This window comes from Malaya genurostris, chromosome 3, assembly GCF_030247185.1.
Source record: "Malaya genurostris strain Urasoe2022 chromosome 3, Malgen_1.1, whole genome shotgun sequence".
In the NCBI taxonomy this organism is placed as follows: domain Eukaryota; kingdom Metazoa; phylum Arthropoda; class Insecta; order Diptera; family Culicidae; genus Malaya; species Malaya genurostris.
In genome coordinates, this window is record NC_080572.1 from 14,171,932 (window position 1) to 14,198,353 (window position 26,422).

Below are 26,422 nucleotides of genomic sequence, written 5' to 3' on the forward strand. Positions count from 1 at the left end.
GAAGAATGTTATGGGAAAACTGAAATTTTTTGGAGTTATGTATACTAGATAAACATGTTTGTGTTCAACATGTCGAATAGTAAAGACTACAATCAATGATTTATAAGGTCGCATAATCGTTTCAACGATGTTAAGGTTGTTTCATTTTTATTCATGGTAAATTTGAACATTTATTCAATGTTTATTCTACTATGCCAACGCACTAAGAACTACTATCAAATACAATTTATTTGTATTTGCTACTATATCCTTCTTTTCAATGTATCTTTCTCAAAAAATATATTGAGGATGGAACGGTTTTAAGTGTAAAAAAAAGGTTGCACCACCATGAAACATTTTCACATATTGTAACAGCTTGCAAAATTTTGCTTCTAGGTAGATCAGAATCTACTATAAGACGACAAATACTCAGTGTGATCACGTTTTTCATTTCATCTATTTTTAACTTTTCAATTTCTTCATTTGATGAATTAAATGGATCATTTTCCTCTAGTTCGTCATATTCAATTGCGGGTCGAAACAACGGAGAATTCACGTGAAGTTCACTTTGAAAATTCGGATCTCGTGGATGTTTGTCTAATATATATCTTTTTTAAGACCAAAACCGACCGTATATCATATTACATTTCGAAAATTTACAGTCGTAGTGAACAGCGTCAGGAAGAAAATCATGATTGCGGATATGTAAAAAGACATGTCGTCCAAGTTCTTCTACATAACCGAAAACTGCCTTCCGACAGAAAAAAAAAAGTGATTGCGTCCATTTCTTGTTAAGCTGAAATGTTGTAAAATGAATTGTATTATTTACTGAATAGTTCGAACAACGAAGTATCTAAACATTGAATTTTGTTCAAAATTGACTCCATTTTACTCACTACTTGATCAAACTTAACTAAAAACCAATATGGCGTGCTGATAATTCTATTCGGTCATTTTTACCGAACGATTCATTAAAAGTTGATAAACTGCTGATTGTTCCGTACTATTTCTGTCAAATTTATCCGAATTATTTCAAAATACAAACTGTTCGGTACAAAATTACCAACTTGCTGGTATATGTATTTTAGACAACCGAATTTCAGTAAAAAAATATGCGGTATACGTCAATTTTTATAAGAATAGCGGACAATTCGGTTATTTGGATCAAAGCGATGATTTTTGCCGCAACAACATTACCGAACTGAAAATCCGAAAATATTATATTATTATTTGTATTTGACCAAGCCTTATTTAGGTGAGTAAAAAAAAGGTCGCACGGCAACCTTTCTCATGTCTATTCAAGCCAAAACCCAAAATCGGTATTTATCTGTATGATCCGTAAATTATCGATATTTTGGTAGTACATATCTGTATTGCCCGACCATTTCTAACGTAAATGGCGCTAACTATCTGGCATCGCTGCCACTTGCATGCATTTTTTTTTGCATAAGCAGAGTTACCAGGTTATTTTTTCAAAAATCTGTCAAAACTCAAAAATTTATCAGGATTTGTTTGGATCTATAAGAAAATTTTTTCCGGGTTTCATTTTCAGTGAACAAAAAAAAATAGAAAAAAGGTCTCCCCACCTATCGAGATAGATCTCTATACCGGCCCTTACACGAGCATTATTTTTGTCATTTTTAATGATGACTAAGTAATGATGTATTTCAAATTTGATAGAAATCCCGTCATTACTGCAGCATTACACGTTCATTAAAATGATATTATTTTTTAGTAATGACATTTCTAATGACTCGTGCAAGCAAAGATGCCATTTATACAGATTTATCTGTATTATACATATTTTTACATGTTCATACAGATTTAATACAGAGTACAGATTTTATACAGATTTCCTCAATTTAATACAGATTTATACAGATCTCGCAAAAAGTAAGAAAGAAAAAAATTGAACTTTTCTGTCTGAGCTATCTTTTAGTATTTGATTCCAGTGACGAGATATAAGTCTATCAATCATCGGACAAATCACAAATTAATATGGAAATCTTTTGTGAAATCCATTTATATTATATTTCGAAACCAATTTCAACTGATATTCAAGAAATTTGTATGACTTGACGTTGCTTATTGGCCGTTGAAATTTCATTTCACATTATAAAGTCAACATTTTCAAACTAGATAAATATATGGAATAACAATTCAATTGTTGTGGATAAAAAAACTATGACATTTCGTTGTTAAATATTTTTGTGAGTGCGGCAATGACTGATTGAATCTACCATCCTACAAACATAATATATTGAAACAACATCTTTTTTCATCATTTTGTTGTAAGAATTTCATTTTATTGTGAATACAGATTAATACAGATTTCTTATACAAAGCAATACAGATTTTCTATGAACATATCTGGCATCTCTGCGTGTAAGAGCCGCTTATAGCAGAGATGCCATTTATACAGATTTTTACATGCGCGTACAGATTTAATACAGAGTACAGGTTTCTTACAGATTTCTTAAATGTAATACAGATTTATACAGATTTCACCAAAAGTATTAAGGAAAAAATTGAACCATCTATTAGTATTTGAGCTATCTATTAGTATTTGATTGCAATGACGAGATAAACGTTTAGGAATTAACATACAAATCACTTTTTAAAATATATATTTTTTGTTCAGATATTTAATGAAGAATACTGAAATCCATTTATATTAAAATTTGTAACTAAATTGAACTTAAAAGTTAGACAAGTCTTGGCATCATGAAACATTATTGCCAGACTGACAGTTGTATTACCTGACTCGACGTTGCATATTGGGTTTTGGAAATCCATCTCAACTTATGAAGTGAACATTTTCAAATTAGACAAGTATATAGCACCATAATTCAATTGTTGTTGATAGGAAAAAACTATAAAATTTCGTCGATGAATATAATATAAGATATGAAATTTAATCTACCACTCTATAACCATAGTCTATTCGAATAACACCTTTTAACATAATTGTATTGTAGAAATTTCATTTTATTAGCGAATACAGATAAATACAGATGTTTTATACGAATCAATACAGATTTTCTATGAAAATATCTGGCATCTCTGGCTTATAGGTCCCTGGCCTGTCAAATTGACACACCTAGGGATGTCTGAAATTTCGAATTACTCGATTATTTAATAATCGAGTATAAATTAGAAACTAATCGTTTGAATTTTATTGGATTATCTGAGTTATCAATCGATTACTCGATTATTCATTCGATCATTACTATGAGATTTTTTAATTATTCGATTAGCTCAATTAGGCTCTCTGACAGCTCACTTACAACCACAAATGCAAATGAGATTGGTTTGTTTTCATCAGGAAACGAATGCATTAAACACAGTTCAGACGATCAATCAACTTCGGTCGACGTCCATATTGGTTTATTAATTTTATTTAGCAGAATATTGCTCACGTATCCGACGTTTAAAAGTTCCGTGAACTTGATGTAGTGTCCTTTCATATGAATTGCTTACAATTAATGTTGTTATTCCGTAATCGTTCCATTCAGGTGATAGCCGCTTTATGCTACGTGTGAATCGCTTTTACATATTGTTTTGTTTTCATCAGGAAACGTGTTGGCCACCCATTTTTCAGTAGGGCCACCGTTCATTTTTCACCGGGCATAGAAACCTCAATAATCTCATGAAACTGTGACCAGCATCATTCTGCAAAACCCAAAACAATGAAGAAGAATGGCTAACAAAAATTTGGATATTACAAACTACTTGTTTATTCAGTACCTTTTAAAGCACTTCCCCGCAAATTATCGATCAGAATATCATCACTACGATAAGGAAATCCAGATTTTACTCGAATTGAAATTCTGTAATGTTTGTTTACCATACTCTGAGCGCTCTGATTGCCCACCAAATGCCCCAGATGTTGGCAAGATAGCACTTGCTGGAGTGCATTATCCTTGCCACCGGCCTGAAGCTAACCGATTAAATATTACTCGATATTCTGGGTTATTAATCGATTACACGATTAATCGATCGATATTACGACATCCCTACGCCTAGACACCAGCAAATAAAAAAAGAAAAGTATCGCTTGTTTATTAGTTGGAATTTTAAAGTGATTTTTCTTACTTTTAATGTAATTTGCTGGATCAAATTGATTTTCTTTAGAACATTGGTTTTTTTCAGTTGTGGACTTATCTAAAATGATAGGTGTCATTTCTGATATATCGCGAAACATAGCTGGACTGTGTCGGATATGTTCGGCACCTGGATCACATAGTCTGTTTGCTAAAATTCCGCCATACCTTCATGAACACCCTCGTGAATGCCCCCGCTGGACAATGTCGATCTGCAAGCTGGTAACCGAAGTGGCTGGAGTTGACATAAACGAGGATGATGGTTTGCCACAGAAAATATGCGTTCTGTGTATTTCCTATCTGAAACATGCCTATACATTCCGGCGACAGACAATTGACAATGTGGCCGCCCTACTGGCTGCACGATACTTGGTCGGGCTTCAACAGATAGAACAAAAGGGTGATAAGAATAGTATGGAGCATGTTATCCCACCGATAGTGGTTCCAACCGAGGTTATCAAGGCAGAAGTAAATGATGTCACGCACAGAATGATTAATTTGGCTGGAGGGCGACCGACCGCCTACCAAAAGTCTTTGGACAAAGAAGTGATGAGGCAAGTGCTCGGGAGTGGTGTAAAAATGAAAAAGCAAAATAACGCCGAAGAAGAACAACGACATATAGATGAAGCAAAACAGAACAGGTTGAAAATTGTTTTACTGGATTTTTTGGCGTTGGCTTAATAATTTTATTTTTGTTTAGATTACAAGAAACGCCGTCAATTACTGCCAGGCCGAGCTATTTTACTTACACCGAGAAAGAATTCGAAGAAGATGATGTTATGGAGTTGGATGTTTTAAAAGAGAATAATATAACTTTCAGTTTTCCAGCAGACTACAAAGAGAAAAAATGTCCATCGTGCCGAAAGCGGTTCATGTTTGATGACTCTATGAATGAACACTTGGAAGAGTGCTTACAGTTCAAGCTCATCAAATTTATCCGAGAAGTGTATCATCTACTGTTTTTAAAGGAGAATCGTTCAATTTCTTCGTTTGAATTTATACGTCGTGTTGTTTTTTCAATCAGAAAAAGTGTTCAACACATATCTAGCTACGACGGAGAGAGTGTAGATGATGAGGAAGTGGAAGAAACACAACCGGTGCCGGCCACCGAAGAACAACCACTTATAATCGAAAGATCGTTTTTGAGAAATTTTGAAAAGTTGCGCACCCGCTATAATCCGGAGGGAAATGCAATACTGTCTCCCTCCTTCCCTCAACAAATTGATGATGGTCAGAGCTCGATAACGACGGGATCTTCATCTATATCTCCCATCGTAATAGTAACTCGCTGCGAAGAATGTATTGCAACATTCGAATCGGTAACAGAACTTGAAACGCATAATTCAATCTATCATCGCAAGATTCCAACAACTTCCATCACACTTAACAATCAGCAAACCGTTTTTCAATCATCACCATCCAATGCTCTACCAACTCCTAACGATGTATCATTAATAAAAAATCAGCTTCTATCGAACACAGCGAACCAAATTGATGAATGTTCTACTATAGTCCATGAGGAAAATTTCAAAACGATCCTTTGCCACACTTGTAAGAAACGCTTTCACATGATTTCACAATTGGACGAGCATCGGATTCGCTGTCATAGTAAATCGAGTTGTTCTCAAGAGCAATCAGCCATGGAGAGTCCTTCCGATCGCAATAAGAAAAATCTCAATGCCAGCTACTTCTACAGCTGGAAGATGGAATAGCTGTAAGATGTGTAGTAAAGATGCCGTCGCAAATGGTTCAGATTACGTTGTGCAGTTTCGAAAAAGAAACAGTAATCAAAGTATCGTGTTCTTTCTTTACGTTCTTTAAATTAATCACGATATTTTTAATGCTATTTTTATACCACATGACAAATTCTGATGTTCAATGGCGAAGTGACAAGGAAATACCCATTTATTTAATATGTTAAATTAATGTGAAATACAAAACTTGTTTGTATGCATCGGAATTGTAATTGTTTTATTCTGCTTCGGATATTTTAGGTTCGTTTCAAATTAACTTTATTTTTCCCCTCCCTTTGGTTGTTGGGCTTGACGGTATTGCAAACATCATCACATACAATCAATTAGCGTTACAATTTGATAAAGATATGCGTTACAGTTTTTAGTTTCATAATTGAATTAAATGAATAATATATGGAACGACTTGAATAAGATGTTGATTGCATTACGCTCCAACATCCGGGGTTGGAGAGGCCGGTAGGGCTTAACTGAGCTCTTTTTTATGTTTTATTTTCATACTACCGGCCCTTATTACCAGTGTGAAGTGAAAATTAAGTAGAGTAAACGTATCCCAATTGGGTTTCACACGATGACAATAAATGAACGGTAAATCGAATCCATCTTTGACGTTTATTGGTGGTTTGTGTACCATGGAATACTGTGGAATGAAATAGAATATTGTAGAATATAATAAAATAATAATGACCGAACCAATGAGCAAACCACTGATAGCTGTCAAACGATGTTCATCCAGTTTATATTGTGAGGATGTATCGTTTGGGACCTGATGGGTGAGATGATGTGTGAATGAAATGTAAGAGTGAGTGCATGCAAGAACGGTAATAAAGGCCACCGTTTCAGCTCAGGACTAACGATCGACCAATAGAAGAGATAGAAATTGGGTAACGGTACCCCCATTCCTCTCAAATCCATTAGTCATTTCATGTACGAAAACCATTAGTTAGAGTGAGATCTGTTATCTCTGTTTGATAGATTAATTTCAAGAATAACATGAAATCTGGAGCTTTTCTGAACTACTTTTATGTTCCATTGCTTCTTACAGACGAGGCAAAGATTTTGCATTCGATTTTATCTCAATAAATTTATTGAAAGTCGAGTAATCGGTAAAATAACATAGCGACTCTACTAATGAGATGACTATTGGCACACAAATTTTGGTTAGAATCTATTAGAATAGAAATAGTAACTCAATGTTGTGATGCTTGCTTGTGGAATACATGTAGGTATGTATGCATGTGTGTATGCGTATGTGCCTGTGTGTATGTAAGTGTTTTTGTGTGTACAACATACATTATACCGTTCCCTCGGGTGTGTTGTATCAAATTGGTTGTGACACATTTCGATTGGCGAGTCAGTGTACCAGATGTTCAAAAGTGCCTGAGCGGATGGTAATATACTGTCAAGAATCAACCGAAGATAACGAAATGTGAACATGCTGTAGCAATACTATTAAACCCAAGTGTTATTATCATTTAAATAAAAACGCATGTCCTCAGTTCTTATCCGTCAAACCATGATGAGCTGCTCTACAAAGATCAATGAAACACTAATTTTTTTTTTTTTTTTGGAAACGGATGACTGGATGAGGAACAAGAAATACGAAAATGCTGAAAGAATTAGAAAGGAATATTGGTAAGAATATAAACACCATTGCATACAACTAACTTTTACATTTAAGGAAGCAACATAACATGCCAGCAAAAGTACGGAGTGAAAAATGACAACAAAAGACACGAATCACAGCTGAATAGAACACTGGAATTAAGGTAAAACAGAATACAAACGATGAACAAAGGTAAGAAAACCAACATGAAGAAATAATAGAAACTGCTGGGTAACAATGTAATTTCCTCATATTGAAAGAGGCGTTTATATGGCGCGCATGCGCTAATTCGGCCTGATACAAAATAACGGGGAGGGCAATACATTTTGGACAGGGCTGTAAAAAGCTGATTGGAACCCTTTCCCCACCAAAATGTAATATAAGGAAACTATAAGGTTTCAAATTAACTTTATTTTTAACCTTAAGACTATTCTGAACAAAAGCTTTCATATCTAATATGTAGATAAACGATCGTATCCGACTGGTATTGGTTCGGAAATGCGATCCATCGTAATGTAACACACATCCACATCCTTCTGTATGCAATCATATACCTAAACTAAAAATGGTCATTCGAGAGCTGATAGCGTCGCCAGGTTCTGATCTCTAACTCATTGTCCAAGTCGGTTAGTATTGCATTCACATTTTCACCGAATTCTTTTCCGCAAGGGACTGTTCCGCTAGTGCCTCCGATGACACTTCTATTGCTAGCAGCGATACTGGCCGTGACATCATTTCCGCCTCCAGAAGTAAACTGTTTGTAATTATCTACATACAGGGGATTACTGCGCACTACGTGATCGGTCTTGAGGCGATGGCTTATTCCAGTAATGTTGAAACGATCCTCGACATCTGCTGCACTGCCACTCACCTCTGCCTTTCTCCCACTGGTCTTCCGGTCGAACAGCTTAGACCGGAAGATAAACTTATGTCATAAGAAACTGGTCAAGCTTTTGTTGCTGTTTCTCTTCAAAATGTACACGCAAATGCCCAGTACAGCAAGAAGCATGCAAACAAGCGTGAGCATCGAGAAGAAAGCGTGACGATAACGAGAAGCTTCGGGGGATTCTCGAACCAACTCCTGTTCTTCTTCGAAGCTGAGATCCATTCTTCGATTGCGTAGGCGTTCCTGGTCGGTGTAGTTCATAATCTGACTCAACCTCGGTAGAAACCGGAACCAGAAGCTGTCGATTCGACGTAGATAATGAAAATATTCAGAATCTTTTGTGTTATCCAGGAAGATGGCACTCTTCGACGATCGAGATCCTTCCTGATCGTCTAAGTTGTTGTGTCCTAAAAGATATGGATTCTCCCGATTTACGTCCCCTAAGTTAGATGTTTCATCATTATTAGCATTCAGCAATTGATCTTCGATGATTTTTAGATTGTCTAGGAAGGTGCTCTCCAAACTATGTTTGTCATTCTGGAAAATGTTGTCTGCTCTGGTCGAGATCAGCTTGATGTACCGAAGATGCTGACTATACGGAACCCATGCATCAACTTTACGACCCGGTGTAGGATCACTGAAATATGAAAGATAAATGTTATTTAATATAAAGAATAAAAAAAACATTTTATTACCCGACTTTAATGAACTCGTTGAACAATGATCGCATCTTTTTACAGAGTTTGTCCTCCGACGGGGACAATCTTTTCCTGGCGATCTCTTGAAATAGGCTCGGTCCCATCAGAAAAGGCAAATCAGATGAATGTGATGCTCCGCCAAAGTAATTGATTCTGCCTCTCATGTCCATCGAGTTAGAATGGTGAAAGAGATACACGAAGAGTTTACCCTTTTTCCGAAAAGGTTCCGACATGTCTTGAACATCACTTTGTACGGTTTCGGTTCGAGAATCGATGGTACCCAGTGCCTCTAAAGTTTTGTAGAAAGGGATCTCGTGTCTTGTTTCCGTTGTCATTTTGATGATGGAATGCAACAGATCAGCCGTAGAATCCGAGATCTGGTCGAAAAAGCGCCAGCTAATAGTTTCCCGTATCTGTAAAGGGACAGCAAAGAAATATGTTGTGATTAAAAGGCTATCCGCATTATGCCGAACCGACCGATCCGAGCTCTCCGGCGTTTACTTTTTTTCTGCTTCGGCTATGGCTGAGCTGCACATGCAGCTGTGCAGATATAAGGCTACTGTAAACTCTTACTAATGAAAACCGTTCCGAAAATATGCATATTGTGAAAGTATTCAAGCAATTCTAGAAATATCGACACAATTTGTAAGGGTTTTCAAGGAATAACCGGAAGCCGCCATTTTGGATTTCAGAACGACCTCAAACATCGTCTTCCTACATCTGCTCATCAAACCCGTTTCGAAATTACCCATATTGTAAATGTTTTCATGGAATATCAATAAATCGGAAGACGCCGTCTTTAAATTCAGAACCACCTCAAACAACCTTTTTCTGACATCTACTCATCAAACCCGTTCCAAAAGTACTGGCCCTTATTACCGGTGTCACTACACGGTGAAAACCAAGTGAAGTGACTGTGGCCCTTATTATGGGTATCACTTCACGGTGGACATCAAGTGAAGTGAATGTAGGTCCTTATTACGGAAGTCGCTTCAGAGACAAAAGTAATTACTTGGATGAACTTGATGCCATTATGAACATCACGCCACCAATATTTTGTTGAAAAAATTAGTTTTTTTCCACCACAGTGATCACTTCACTATGCTTGATACTGGTAATAGGTAAAATAAAGTGAAGTGACATGTTTTGAAGTGAATGTGAAAGAGAAAGTGAGAACGGTAATAATGGCCACTAATAATTTTTGTTCCATAGCTATCCATTATATTGTACATATCCAATAATATATATACATAGGGAAAACATTTTTTGCGTTAAAAATTCCAAATAACGTAAACTTTATTTACGTTGAAAATTCTAAATAAGGTAAACTTTTTTTACGTCATAATTCGATTTACAAAGTCCCGATTATTACGTAAATGGAGGTTTGGGTGTACTTGTATTTGGTTTCGAAAGTCAAATTGAATATTTTACGAGACGAAAATGAATGTTATCCGAACATCCCCTTAAAAAATGATGAACAGTAGTCCTTAAGGGGCGGGTAGGGTCTAACACATTTGAAAAAACATTTATTTTTTTCTTTTTATTTTTTTATAATAAAACATTTCAAGAATACTCTTTTCAAGTCTATCGGGAAAATACTCAACAAGTCAGAGGCCTTTATCTTTGCTTGCCCCATACTGCGAAGAACACAGGCCCAAGATATCTGCTTCGATCAACTTTAAAATTTGACAAAGGATTTTTGAAATGTTTCATTATAACAAATTACAAAACAAAAAATATGATTTTATGAAAATGTTAGACCCTACTTGTTCCCTTGAGTAATAAATTGTGTCCATTGATTTTATAGACAAAAAACATTAAACCCGTTTTTCTCGAAAGCAGGTTTTGAAAGTCCGTGTCCATTGTCATTCTAAACCTACTGCACCTTTTATTGAAATTTGGCACATACTTGCTGCATATAAAAAACTAGACCCCGACGTTTTCTTTTTCGTTATTTGTTACTTTGAGGAGGTTTTACAGCTACAGTTTGACAGACGGTTTTTATCGTGAAAAATCGTAGTTTTCACTTTGAACAACCACAAAAAAAAACAATTAAACAGAAATGTTGCGGTCTACAAAAACTTCAACTCTAACTGTGCTGTTTTGATTTGTTGACTTCTGATTAGTCTCGGCTGAGATACAGTTGTTCGAATATTGCTTTTTATCATGCAAAACATTCGAATTTATTTTGTTGAATGATAATTCGGAGAAAATCGTAAAAATGATGATTTTTTCCTAATTTATACCCTACCCTTCCCTTAAAGTGTAAGTAGTTTGAAAAGTGTCGAGAAATGTTTTTCAATTACATTCTTTTACTACAATGACCGGACCGTTCCAGTATGAAAGATTCCATGTGGTCCACTGGACTGAGTGCCTGCGTCAGTCCGGAATTGTACCCGTGCCTGCCGAATGCTTCAAACAGGCCGTTGCACTACCGAGAAACGAATTCAAAATCGATATGAAAGTAGAGACACTGGACATCGGCAGTGATGGGGGAGTACTCGGTTCGGTTGGATGACAGTGACAACAAAGCGATTTCTGGCGGCTTGTCGATTCGAACTCCCACGACGTTATCAGTTGCTGTTTTTTCATTCATTGAACTTCTATGCTAATTTAAAAAAATGTTTGCGTTTTTTATTTCATGGATATACATATATGAAAATCTGAAAAAATCTCCCTTTTGACTTCAATTAATATTTAAAATACACGGAACGACCGAAATTAGCTCTGTGCCTAATTCGTATTACTGTTTTTGAATTAGTTGATTTTAACAACAAAATTTCCAAAATAACTATGAAATTAGTTAAAATTGAGAGTTTACTTTGCTGGAAAAAACTCTTATTTTTAGAGAATTTGTTTAGTTGGCGAATATCCTGAACAAAAACCAGCAATATTTCAATCCAACACGAAATTCTCATTGACAACTAATTTGTTATTGAAATCAGAAAATTTGTTTCTATTTTCTATCACCATCAGTACTGAAGGACAGCACAAAGAACACAAAAATGAAATTGGTTTAATCAACAAGTTTATTAGCCAAAAACTCATGAGAAGTGTCAAATCAAAACAATCCATTAAAAAGCTAAAAAGGACAGTCTTGTTGAAACTGCTTGGAAATTGTTTTGATGTTTTTCGCATGTGTTACGATATATCCATATATAAATTTCTGATTCGATTTGTAAAAATGACGTTAACTCTTAGTGGAAAGTGTATTTATTCAGAATTTGTGCGCATTTGAAGCGATTGTGCAAAATAATGTTTTTACGCGGAACAGTGAAGTGAGTTTCGAATGTTGCACTCTATATATTGTATATGTCAAATGATGTTTTTTGTATCTTCCAACCTTCCGGGCTACGCCGTCCGGTGTATTACTTGTATTCGGTTTTTGTTTTCCGAGTGCTCAAAGTTTTCAGTGAGAGAGTCGATTTCGCGAAGTCGAATGAAGAAAGCAGCGATTTAGAAGAAAAATTTCAAAAAGAAGTTTATGTTTCGCTTATGTCTTTTCTCCAATACAACATCGTATTTATACCTACCAATATAGGAAAGATTACCGCGACTGAAATATTTTTCGGCAGTAGTGCGCCATCTAGTGGCTAGTAGTCATTACGGTGTTAACGTTTTTTTCGGTGACAGTGCGCCACATAGCTGCAAATTGCCGAAGCCAATTCAACCATTTATGTTGGTTGAAAACAAATAAAATAACTAAAAAATTAGTTGAATGGAAATGAAGTGTGCCTTAGCTAAGAAATAACAGCACGTTGATTTGACGAATTCAACTAAAAAATAGCCATTTCAACAAATATTTTATTATTATTAAGGGAATCAGAAATAAAAAATCTAAATTAGCAAAAGTAAGATTTTTTTAGTTGTATCAAAAAATAACTAGCTAAAATCAGAAAATCAACTAATTTTTTCGCCAAAATGCTGATTTCGGTCTTTCCGTGTAGTAATTCTCTGGTATCTAAATTTGATATGAACTGGTAGGTAAATGTGATATGAACATTACACTACATTTTATTTGTGAAACTCGTTACCCGAACAAATCATTGGCAATATCCTTGTGGTGTCATTCTAGCTAGACTTTAGTTGTGCACTAAATTTCAATTCGTGGGGATATGTGGAACATAAATAATAAAATGTGCGATCAATTAAGATACAGCTGAATTGATTTCCATGTCATAAAAAATGTTTGATATTTATTTGGATTGAACTTCTTTTTCCTGAATTACAAAGTGGTTTGTCTAAAAAAAAAATAGTTTCAAGGGTTCAATCGTGTGGCTCTCGTTCGGATTTATTTTGGTGAGCTAAAGAACATTGACGAACTCAAAGCTAATATTCGAGCTGAAAAGGCTGCGGTGAAACTCGAAATGCTGGTCATTGTTATGTAGAATACCCACAAAAGAGCTGCTATTTGTGTATCATATGAGGTAGGTCATTTTATCGACGTTGGTTTGAAATAAATGGAATAGAATATCCTTAAAAAAATTTATTTCCAAAAATGGCGGAGTAGTTGAATATTGAAATCAGATATATTCAGGATCTTAAAATAACTATAGGTTATAATAAACCAATGTATTTTTTTTTTCGAATCAAATTTATTTGGGCACATTGCGTTAGCTCTAAGATGCAAATGACATATAGTTTATATTTGATGGCATCAGATTTGAATTGGAGCTTCGAATGATTTTCCAAAAGGTCTACAGTCTAAATAAGTCCTATCTTTGTATGCAAATAACAAAGTCGATATTAGACTTTTTGACAGCTCACATACAATTTGAATTTAAATGGCGACTAACCATTTTGCCAACTCGCCAATTTGCATAGAAACTGGCAATAACAAATTTCATTTTAGAAATTATTTAAACTGTCACTTTCAGCAATACTTTTAAATCACTGGTATTCAATACCCAAATCACAGGAAACTCAGTTGTATCACTCTTTCACTAAAAATTCAAGCAAGAGGATGCAAAATGCGAAGCGTATGGTGAGCATCCGATATTACATTGCATCCAAAAATTATTACAATCACACTACACTGGTGTCCATAGCAAACCCATTTGACCCAATATAAGTATAACTCTAGTCTTGTATTCTCCATAACCAGTTATTTGAATTCTTTTTGAATAAGGAAAGAAATTTATGGTTTATTATAGTTTGATTATATTCCGGCGAAATCGTTTCCTTATATTGGTGCAACCGCATGAAGACAGATGTGAACACTGCTTAAACACAGTATTTGACAGCGAACTAGAACCAAAGAACCAAAAATTTCGGTTTTAAGCCAACTTATGCAGATGGCAATCGTGTCACCGGGGTAGTTTATCGTGCAACAAAATATATATCGTGTCTTTTCTCTTTGATGATATAGTTGAAAATGTGTTTTCGGTGCACTTTCCGGAAGTCGGCCGGATACTTGAGATTGCACTGTTAGACGCAAACTGTCAAAGTGACAGATGCAAACGACTAAATTTCCAGCTGCAGATATTTGTTGCCAGGGCCGTATCTATTACTAAAGTACTAAAAATTATTCCAGGTCGAGGCTATAATATAGACAACTGGCTTGTGATGTTAGCAGCTTATATTTTGAAGTACCAATCTAGTGATAAAACGATAATCTTAAACTTTACTCTGCAAATGTTAGAGAGAAAGGGATCGATGGTTATTTATTGTTGTAAATATTGATTGCAGGTTCGAGTATTGTGTTTAGCAGAAACTTTTTCATTATTTTATTGATGATACTTTCATACTTCCAAGGGGCGGCGGAAGCCCTATTGAGATTATACTGAACTACACACCTGGAAAATGTCTGGGTATGGAATTACACACTGAAAATGGGGTTTTTTTCACTTCCCTTCTTTCAACGTATCAACCACTTCCCCCTCCATTCACACTTCTTACCCGAGTGAAATCTTTTCCGCAAATCCTAAATCTTCCTACTACACTCTTACCAGCCGCTACCTAATTTTGGGTCAAATCCTACCCAACATCAACTAACGTGCATCTCCCCAATTTTAGGTAACGAGTAATGACCTCAAAATTTAGGTAAACGTAAGTTTACCCAAAGTGTTATGCCATAACAAAGCACGTTACCCATTTTTAACGATCAAGTCAAAGTTTGAGTAGATAACTACCTAATTTTAGGTAGCTAATAGAAGAGCTCGACAATGAGTGATTTCTCCTCAAAAAATAGGTAAAAATGATTTTCAGTGTACCCAGCCAACTCTTGTGGAATTTGAGTCGGAATTAAGTATGATTTCCAAATAAATTCCTAATCAGATGCAACAACCGATTCGGAATCCATTTGGAAATCATACTGAATTCCGAATAAAATTTCAGACGAGTTAACTGGGTAGGTGCTCTGTTTCTACATTCCTAGGGGGACTACAAGAAGCTGGCGTTTCGACCCCTAAAAGAAACATTGGCTGAATTTTTATCTGGTTTTGGCTTCCAAATTTTTTTCGTGCGATCGATGACATTTTGAAGCGAATGGATAATTTCAGTCCGGGTTTCTCAATTAAAACTTGAATATGGGTAAAAGTTTTTATTCGGTTTTAGAAAATATCATTTTTCAGATATAGGTACACATTATGCATGTTCAATTAACGAAAAATACTATCTCAATCGTGGGTGGATTGTGGAGAAAGAATATGTAACAAACATTGATATAATAAAATAGACTCCAAGGACAATACTATTTTACATTGGCGGTTGAAGCGTTAGTTATATTATATAAAATGCATGTTAGCGTTGAAATTTCAGATTAGAATAATGATAATATACGATTATTGTTATGTAGCATTTGGATGTATGTAATCTGTTGATACAAAAGATGAGAAGGTTTTATGCCTGTTGGAGAAGGAGAATGAAAGAATTTCAGCTCCAGTGGGCTAATAAATATGTAAATAAATAAATAAATAAAAAAATAAAAAAATAACTATAATCCTTCGTTCTCGTTCTCGGACACACGACAACTGGTTTGTAAGATCAGTGCCCTGTGTATTGAACCGCCAACCCGGGTAATTTTGATATAAAAGTTACGAATGCCAATAAAAAGCGGTCAAATTATTTACAGCAGGAAAACGGAAAGAAGAGGTCGATCTCATGTCAGACTGCAGATATGCAGGATGAGTGCAATCGAATAGTATGACTTATATAACGAGACTTCTATCTCTTTGTGGCGGGTTGGCGGTTCAATGCATAAGGTAGTGGTCTAACAAACCAGTTGTCATATGTTTGAGCCCCGATCTGGAAGGATTCGTAGTGTCACTAGGATCGTATCACTATCCATGCAATGGTTCTGTACACTTTGAATCGGCTGCGAAGTTTGTTGGAACAGAAGGTCAAATTCTTCTACAGGGATATAATACCAAGGCTTTGCTTGTTATCTCTTGACATTCAATTTATATGATATGACAGACATGCAAGATTCTCACGACTGGAAACCAATACGTTAGTGAAATATTATATAAAATGCATAATAATCTTACCTGGTGCTGACCGATACCGCCGAAAGCATACTGTTCCATTATATTCGGAACCAAGGACTCGTTGACATACCTTCTCAAATAGTCTTGGCCTTGTTTGGCGAAGTCAAGCCATTTATTTAGCATAAAAGCTCCCTCATTGCTGGTGATTCCGAACATGATAGGTATGTCTTCAATGATGAACGAGTTAGCAGCGAGCAGTGCTCTTGGATCATCCGGTACATATCGATCTGTTTGGTCCAGATATTCATCCACGATGGGTCCCAAATTCATTGTATAGTTACCGGTTTTGTAAACGTACTCGTATGCCTTTAGCAGATCATGAACACTTTTCTGTTGTAGACACCGAAGCACATTACGTCCCACATCATAATTGCAGGCAAGAATTTTTACAATCTCATCCGAAAGACGTCGATCCACATTGATCCGAGAATACGGTGAGAAAATGGTTCCGGACATTATGATTGCCTTTGAGAATAAACCTCGTGCTTTTGGACTTATTAGGTGGGTCATAACGTTTGGAGCAGCCGTCGTTCCGTGACCCAAGAGCGAGATGCGATTACTATCACCTCCGAACTTTTGAATGTTATCCCTCACCCAAATGAGAGCCAGCTTTTGATCAAGTAGTCCGAGATTTCCAGGAGCATATTTTTTGCCCAACGATAACCAACCAAATACATTTGTGCGATACTGAACGGTGACAACGATGATTCCATCCGATGCTAGATCTAATCCAGTTGCCCGGTTAATGGACCAATCGAAGGCCATCTCTTCTCCAGTAATCATCACCAGCACCGGGAATCCGCCAAATCGAACAGCCGATTCTGGCATCCAAATGTTCAAGTATAGGCAATCCTCACTGGTCTCCCGAAACTTATAGGTTCTTTGGGGATCCACTTCATCGTAGCTGTTGTTTTCAAGTTGCGGGCAGATAGGTTTGAAATCTCGAGTGTATAAAGTACGATTCCATCCTGAAGAAGGAATTGGTGGCGCAAAACGAAGCTCGGCTATCGGAGGTTTTGCATAGGGTATGCCAAGATAAGCGAAAATCGGACTGCGAGAAGTTTCGGGAAATACTTTGAGCTGAAAATCAAACGAAGATTAATTGAGGGGACCATGTTACTTGATCACTTATCGAACTTATCATACCCCTACGATCGATCCTTGGTTAAGAATCACGGTGGTATCTTGAATTTGAGCCTGTGTGACTCCCATAACCAATAGCCCGAAAATAAGAATCCAGAGTAGCAATCTGATTGCTGCCATGGCTTAAAGATGATGACTGGCGTAGATTAACGACGCATGGAACTCGATCAGGCTCGACATATTCAGATTTAAATATCACGGTCCTGTTGGGTGAAAGTAAAAACATCGTGGTTTTGTTATTCCATTCAAATGATAAATAAAATAATTTTCATTCTACATTCAATTTTAGATAATTGATTTGGTAATAGAGTTACTTCAATGTTGCGAGCATTTGATGCGTGTTTAGCTGACTAATATGTCATTACAATTTGTCACGGTTGAGAACCCCAATTTGCTCGAACTGTACGTAGAAAACAGTTGCAATGACAATAGTTACGGTCCGTACATTAAGTCACCATTGCGCAAATATGAATAGTTGAGAGTTAGGTAAATGTTTTTGCAGATTTTCGCATCGTAAAAACAATTTTTGAAATGATGACATTAGGTAAATAGAAATGATACATATTAGCGTTGTTTGTCTGCTACGACTATCGAGTGAACATTACTACATAATAGTGGGTGACAGAAAAATCTGGAATACAACAGTAAAAGAAACTAAAGCTATCAGGTACAGACACATCCGTGTTGATGCAACTACATACTGCAGGAGAACGCACGTGGAAAGCGGATCTAAACGTGGCATTAGCATAAGAACAATAACACTATCGCACCGTTCATGCGATGCTTGAAATGGTGCTAGTAGAATTATTTCAACTAGCTATATGAAAAGCAGTGAAAAAACGAAAAAAGGTAACTAACGAACGAGGAACTTTTTAAATAAATGAGTTCAGTGGGAAATGGCGATAGAACAATTTTACAGCCATGCTTCGTTGCAAAGAAAAAAGAAAGCATCCGCACAAACGAGCGATGTCGTTTATTGTTTTCATTACGTTTGTCGTTTTATATGCTTCCGAAAATTATTTTAATTTTAATTGTTATTAGTTATTGGTTGAAATTTATACGGTGTAGACATTGTTAAGAATAATTGGTCAGTTGAAGAAAAAAAATTTTGTTTTTAGAATCATACTTTGAGGATGATTTCTTACCAATAAATCAATTTCACATCAGTACAATTTGAAATTTTTCTTTATCTTTTTTCTTATCACTCATAAATTTCCGCATAGTGCCCATAGGAGGTTCGATAAATATCATAACAGCTTTAGGTTTTTGAAAAAACGATCCATCATATGGCAACTCACAAGCAGTCACGTACCCAGAGGGAAGGCCCGAGGGGCCCGGGCCCCTCCCGAAATCAAAAACAGATATATAATTATTTAGAAGGTCTAAGACATGTGTTGCAGAAATAACAAGACAGTGAACGTAAAGAAATGTAACACAATAACAGTTTCAGTGGAAAAGTTTAAAGTGTCTTTTTAAAACACCCGTAAAAGGCACACCGAGAATTGGGTACATAAGCAATCTTCAGTAACATTTTTTTAATCTTTGGGCCCCTCCCGAAACGAAATCCTGGGTACGGGCCTGCTCACAAGTATCAGCGGATGATCGACTTATTGCAAACTATTTGTTTTACACGGATGGAGAAGCCAATTTGTCTAAAGACTAATATTTTAAAAGGAGCGAATAGATATTTTGCATGCACTTTCTTTAATTCGATTTGACAGGTTTACTGGAATGGGTGGTGGAGTTGCCATTTTTGTCCAACGGCAAATTAAACATCGAATTTTACTTTCTTTCAATACTAAAGTTATTGAAAGCTTGGAAATCGAAATTGAAACCATTCATGGAATTTTTTTCATCGCGGGAGCATATTTGCCATTCCAATGCACCGGCGAACAATTAAATTTCTTTAAAGGCGATTTGCAAAAACTCACAAGATATCGACCGTAATTTTTCGTAATAGGGGACTTAAATGCTAAGCATGTCCAGTGGAATTGTAGGCAAAATAGCAGTAATGGTAAAATACTTCATAATCAACTCTCAGCTGGTTACTTCACAGTTCTTCATCCCAGTAGTCCAACTTGTTTCTCTTCCGTGAAAAAACCCTCTACAAAGTCACATTTGTAGTGAACCAATTATACATGCTGACTTTGACTCAAATCATCTTCCTGTAACATTCACACTTTCCAACGAGGCTATAATTAATCCAATTAGTTCTATATTCAACTATCATAGAGCTAATTGGTTGGAATACAGGTCTCACATTGGAAATCATGTGAATCATGAAATTATTTTAGAAAATTCTGCAGACATCGACACAGCAATAGATAATTTGAATTATTACATTATCGAAGCTAGAAATCTTTCAGTTCCCAAAGCTCAAACTAAATTAAACTCTCCTACCATTGATGACAATCTTCAACTGCTCATTCGGTTGAAGAATGTTCTTCGATGACAATATCAACGTTCTCGTGATCCTACTATGAAAAACATAGTTTAGGATTTACAAAAGAAATTAAACATAGATTTACTCTTTAGCGAAATGAAAATTTCGCCAAAGAAGTTGAACAAATTAAACCATGTTCTAACGTTTCTGGAAACTCTCAAGGAAAGAAATCAAATACTTCTTACAAATGGCGAAAAAGCCCACAAACTTGCTCAGCAGTTCGAGAGCGTCCACAATTTCAATTTGAACGTTGTGAGTCCTATTGAAAATGAAGTTTCACTGAAATATGATCATATTTCAAGTGTTATTACCAAATGACATTATTGAGACGATTATTGATGAAATTAAGTCAATTATTAGGAAACTTAAAAACATGAAGGCTCCTGGTAATGATGGAATTTTTAATATTCTTATTAAAAATCTCCCCGATGTCACCTTGAGACTCTTGGTTAACATTTTCAACCAGTGTTTTTCATTAGACTACTTCCCTAAAAGATGGAAAAACGCTGAAGTAATTGCTATCCTCAAACCTGATAAAAAGTCAGCAGAAGCATCAAGTTATCGACCAATTAGTTTACTTTCTTCTTTCAGTAAACTTTTTGAAACAAATATCTTGTTGAGAATGATGTCTCATATAAATGAGAATTCAATTTTTTTACCAGAGCAGTTTGGATTTCGTCATCAACGTCATTCAACTACTCATGAACTTGTAAGAGTAACGAACATAATAAAAGCAAATAAATATTCTCGGTTATCCACTGGAGTTGCTCTTCTAGACAACGAAATAGCATTCGACAGTGTTTGGCACAAAGGTTTAATAGCATAGCAAAAATGTCCGATTTCCAGTTTCATATCAAAATGATTCAAAATTATTTAACTGATCGTACTCTTCAGGTTAGCTATCAGAATTGCTATCAGTTCAATTTGAACTGCTTAAAGCACTGACGAGCCGAAGGCGAAACGCACAGAAATAGAAACAAAATATGTGCTTTTTGCACAAACCAACAAAACCCCTAAATGTTCACATTCTGCGACGGCCAGTAATAAGCCGTCACTCGTTTACGCCTGAGATGTCAGAAATAATATATTACTTGTGCAATATAGTTTGAGGGTTGCATAAGTAGTGTAAACTTAGCGTCTGCTTAGCGGTTTAAGTTGAACTGCTAGGCACGAGATGGCAGTTCAATTTGAACTGCTTTAAGCACTGACGAGCCGAAGGCGAAACCCGACGAAATAGAAACAAAATATGTGATTTTTGCACAAACCAACAAAACCCCTAAATGTTGTAAATCTGAATTGCTACCCGTACGAGCAGGTGTTCCGCAGGGTTCGAGCGTAGCTCCAATCTTGTATAATATTTTCACTTCTGATCTTCCAAATCTACCCGTTGGTTGTCAGAAATCGCTATTCTGTGACGAAACAAGTCTGTTACCCACAGATAGAAATTTAAGAGTGAAGCTTAAATATTTTCAGTGATTATCTGTCAAAATGGAAAATTGCACAAAATGCAGCAAAAACGCAATTAATTATCTTTCCTCATAAGCCAAGAGCTTCTTTTCTTAAACCAAACAATAATCACATTATCAAATTGAATGGCTTGGAATTGATATGGTCTGATGAAACAAAATATTTAGGTTTAACGTATGAAAAAAAAACTCACTTTCAAGGATTACATTGAAGGAATCCAGGCAAAGTGTAATAAATATATAAAATGTTTATATTCTCTTATAAACAGAAATTCTAAGCTCTGTCCAAAGAACAAATTATTAATTTATAAACAAATTTTCAGACCAGCCATGCTTTATGCAGTACCAATTTGGTCATAATGTTGTTCCACCAGGAAGAAAACGCTTCAAATGATTCAGAATAAAATTCTGAAAATGATTTTGAAGCGTCCTCCCTGGTTTATTACAAATGAGTTACACAGACTCACAAATATAGAACCATTAGATGTAATGTCACACAATATTATAAGCAAATTCCGACAAAAATCGATGCAATATTCAATTGAATCGATTCGCTCTCTGTATTAGTCAGTAAGTTAGTATATAAGTTCCTTTTCCCCATTACACAATACAAGTAGGTTTACAATTTTCCCTACACAAAAATCACAGAATTGCGGAGGCAAATTATGTCTTCATGGTAATAACCAAATCGTGTATATAATAGGGTCAATAAAGATATTGAAAAATGTGTTTGTTGCGAGGAGAGCCCTCATGTCTTCTCAGCATTCCTTCGAATAGCTAGAACAGTTTTGAAGCAGTTATCAGCTCAATGTCCAATTCTGGTTGGTAGGTTGGAACTTATCTCGATGACGTTGGCACGTATCGATAGTTGCCGCATCCTTCTGTCGCGGGAGACACCCATGGGTCACGAAGACTCGGCGAGTGGCACGCATGCTGGTCATCGGAAGCTCTTCCTGCTCTAGGGTTGATTCTGGGAGATTTGAATTCACACGGAATCATGCGGGGTTTTGTTTACTATGATAATAGTAATCCTCTCTAATCTATAATATTTACGATAATTTCAATATTGTTGAAATACCAAATAAAATTAAATACGTTTGGTAACAGATTTTTAAGATAATTTTATTTAAGATCAATTCGTCAATTCATACATTATATCAACACTGCCCTACTGAGGTTGCAATGTACACCGTCCAACTTGACATTAATATATACCCTATATTAATGTGTTTACACACTGCGTGTAAGTCTACATTAAGGCAGACCCTGTCTGCTTGGAGCGAAACCAATCTTCAGCATGCAAATTGAGTTCAAAGTTGGGTTATGAAGAAGTTGGGTTGACATGGTCTTATCATGCAAAATGTTTAGGTCTGTTTTTTAAAAATCTTGCTTTCAAGGATCACAAAAGGAACTAAGACTACCAGAAATAAAACGCTTCAGAAGATTCAGAATGAAATTGTTAAAGTTATCTTGAAGCAGGTCTCAGGTCTAATATAATCTAGTGCACCGACTCACGTACACAGGATCATTGGATCTAATTTCACATATTATTATAAGTTGAATTCGACCAAAATATATGCAATGTTCTATTGAATCGATTTACTGTTTATAAAATAATTAAGTTTGTTCGTACTTTGATTGCCCACCTTAAGGCGAGTAGGTTCACAATTTTTCCTTCAAACAAAAATCCAGTGGAAGAAAATGATTTCTTAATGGTCATAATCAAATCCAGTAGATACCAGAATTCAAAAGTCGTCAGTCATATAAGAATTTCTGAAAGGGTAGAATCATTTATTATGAAAGAATCTAATCGCCAATTTTCTCATTCACAAACAATCTGTGCGCTAGGTCTATAGTGAGTTTATAATTAGGTCCACCATAATAAAAAAATTGTATTGAATAATTGAACCTAAGAATTGTTTCATTTTTAATGTCAATCGAATTTTAGTATACAACAGTCAATCGTATCTAGTATACAAATGCACGTTTTAAACTCGACTCGGATAATTTTTAAAAAATGCAAAATCTTCATTCGTATTCGAAAATTTTCTTCTGAATTCGAACCTGACCCGTATCTCTAGTAATCGAGTCCGATATCCTTGTTTTTGTCCTAGGAAGCATTACAATATTGTAAAAAAGTACTATTTCTGTAATAATTAAGCGAATATTCGATGCAATGCGACCAATTTTCATCTTCTGTTTCGAGCTAATGTATTCAAGCATTCGTTAGAACGAGAAAAGCTTGCTTGAACCATGAGATGAACGCTAGATCTGAGATGATGAAGGGTACAGCTACCCTACACGGAGAACCCTTCGATCAAAAAATTGTGATATCGCAGTTTTTGATTTTTGTGATAGTTGATTTAACTAATTTCTTTTTGATTCATCCAATATGGTTTTTGATTTGGATATATTCAACTAATTGAAAAATATGTTGTTTTGAATGCTGTCAAATGCCGGAAACAGTTGAAAGCAAAACAATAATCGCAATGCAAAATCAACAACTTTTTTAGTTGAAATCTGTTCGAGTCGCTTCAAAATGTCAATGAAAACAACATCGATGATTAAAGCGTTTGGTGAAATTGTGGCCACTCGATTTGAGAAATTTATGATTCCATAACAAGTGTTTATCTAACAGCGGTGTTGTGATAAAGTTAACCTTGTTTAAGATGAAAAAGATTTGGTGACAAATTAGTAAATGTTAATAAATGATCATCTCGTAATCTTTCAGGTATGCGCAAACATTTTATGCTTCAAATTCGATCATTGATTTACTTCCAGCAGACTGTTTTACTTCCAGCTGTTTGATACCGATGATGATGTTCATGCATTAGTAATAAAACGCTTTTTGACATGAATTTAATTTATAAAAGTAACAGGAGCGAAGGATTTCAAACACACAGAACGCGCTGCGATTGAATGGCGCGTTTGAATTACCGTAGCAAAACTCCAATTCCCAGCGGTTGATGCACCCAAGCTCATATAAATTGACTAAAATTATCATTGCATAACTTTAGTTCAACCGTTTGAAGGTATCATCTTTCAATACTCATTTTAGGTAAATTTAATAATTTCGCTACTTTACTCGCCCCTCCGGGCACTTTTGCTGATTAAAAACGTTTCCGATCGAATCAGAAGTATTTTTTAAAATTGAGATCTTTACTGATCTCGACTTGACATTCATGATCATACAAAAATCAAAATCACTTAGAGATCAGATCAGTTCTGATTTCGTAATGATAATTTATTCCTTGGTTAAGATCACTTGAAATCAGCAGTGATCGGTGGTTTTCGCAGCCCTAATGATATTACATGTCAATATAAAATACTGTTTTATTTTAACAACGATTTTTATTTCATGAATCTCAACATACTTATTTCAAATAAATCATGACGGGTATCAGTAAGTATATTTTGATTATTTTCGCAAATCAATAACATTGTTCGAGTTGATTCAACTATTTGCAATGTCTAAAACAAATAAAACCGATTTATTTTTCAACTAACAGAATTTTGTTTCAATAACAACACCAGTTATTTCAACTAAAATATTTGTTGAAATTGAAAGGTATGTGTCCTCACTAATTGACAGCATTTTTTTCAAACAGTTAAATTAGTTGTTTCAACCATCGTTTCTGATAATCGAAAAACAAAAATGACAGTTGAGTTAAAACAACAATCGATTAGTTGTACCAAATTTTAACCAATCGAATTCAGAAAATCAACTAATATTCTGGTTGAAATCGGATCGCGGGTGGTTCCGTGTAGAATACCATTTATATACTATTATTCAAATTACAACTTACAATTTTTGTCTTTCAATGCATGTTGTATATCAACACTTCAAATAGGTCTAGTCAAATTGTATGTGTTTCATGAAATAAACTTCTGCTTTCGATAACCTACCCAAGAACTCAGTTGTCAAACGTGTGTTTTTTTATTCGGAGTTTAGATTTTCATGTAAAAATGTATGATGAGGTGATATGAAACCTAATTGCCCTACTCCATTGTGTTAGTGTAGCATGACAACATATCAGACCATTTTCACCATTCGTTCTAGAACTTATGGACTGGGGGTGAATGAATCAGAGGAGGTTTACCTGTATGTATTTTAAATAAATTTTGTTCCAGATCGCTATTTCCTCGTTGTCATGACGCATTTGGCCGGTTCATACAATAATGGGAGACCACGCTGTTATATGTTGTAGCGTTGCTTTCAGTTCTACAGTTGTTGCCAATCGTTGGCGTTAGTATTTGCCGGACGTTTCACGATTGCTATCCACGATCTAATTTACTTTATTCCCTTATTGTTTGGAAAAACCATTCAACACACGAGAACAAACAATTTTATTCAAAATTTCAATAAACCAGTTTTAATAAGCAATTGCGCATGATATTTTTGTGTATACACTACAATATTTTTCTCGTGAATTTTTCCAGAGCTATTTTAAATGTTAACCAATGTTTTTCTGACACTCTCTGCACGAAGTAGTAACTTCAGAGACATCGTCCCCTTCATCTAAACGCTCTTTTCAATGTTTCCGGTCTGCTAAGCACGTTGTTGTCCATCGCACTCGGAGATTGCAATACACTAAATTCGAAAACGCACATTTCTTTTTTCTCAAGGTCATAAAGTTGCATCACAGTTCGATCATATATTAATGGAATAAATTGCAGAAGTCCGTAATTTAATTAATTCACCGGTTCCACCGGACTAAGATTGAATCTATGACAGACTACTTCACTTGACCGCCACTGCCGAACTAAATTGACTGGACAAAGTTGAGCATGGAAGATCCATCCGATACCAATGATCATAGTTGGTAGTCCGCTGAAGTTAGAAGTTCATTTTTTTCACCT

The 26,422-nt window shown here is 35.5% G+C and overlaps 2 protein-coding genes across 2 annotated transcripts; one reads left to right on the plus strand and one right to left on the minus strand.

Moving 5' to 3' along the window:
- Window positions 1–4,006: 4,006 nt before the first annotated feature.
- On the plus strand, window positions 4,007–7,963 carry LOC131435909 (uncharacterized). The gene is made up of 3 exons (XM_058604180.1): window positions 4,007–4,723; window positions 4,783–6,080; window positions 7,835–7,963. The coding sequence occupies exons 1-2, from the start codon at window positions 4,149–4,151 to the stop codon at window positions 5,792–5,794; spliced, it is 1,587 nt and encodes a 528-aa protein (XP_058460163.1). The 5' UTR covers window positions 4,007–4,148; the 3' UTR covers window positions 5,795–6,080; window positions 7,835–7,963.
- LOC131435908 (liver carboxylesterase 1F) lies at window positions 7,866–26,315 on the minus strand. The gene is made up of 6 exons (XM_058604179.1): window positions 26,264–26,315; window positions 25,663–25,784; window positions 17,657–17,856; window positions 16,511–17,590; window positions 9,021–9,436; window positions 7,866–8,962 (listed from the first exon to the last, which is right to left on the minus strand). Exons 3-6 carry the CDS (start codon window positions 17,771–17,773, stop codon window positions 8,371–8,373), a joined length of 2,205 nt encoding a protein of 734 aa, XP_058460162.1. The 5' UTR covers window positions 17,774–17,856; window positions 25,663–25,784; window positions 26,264–26,315; the 3' UTR covers window positions 7,866–8,370.
- Between the last annotated feature and the right edge of the window lie 107 nt (window positions 26,316–26,422).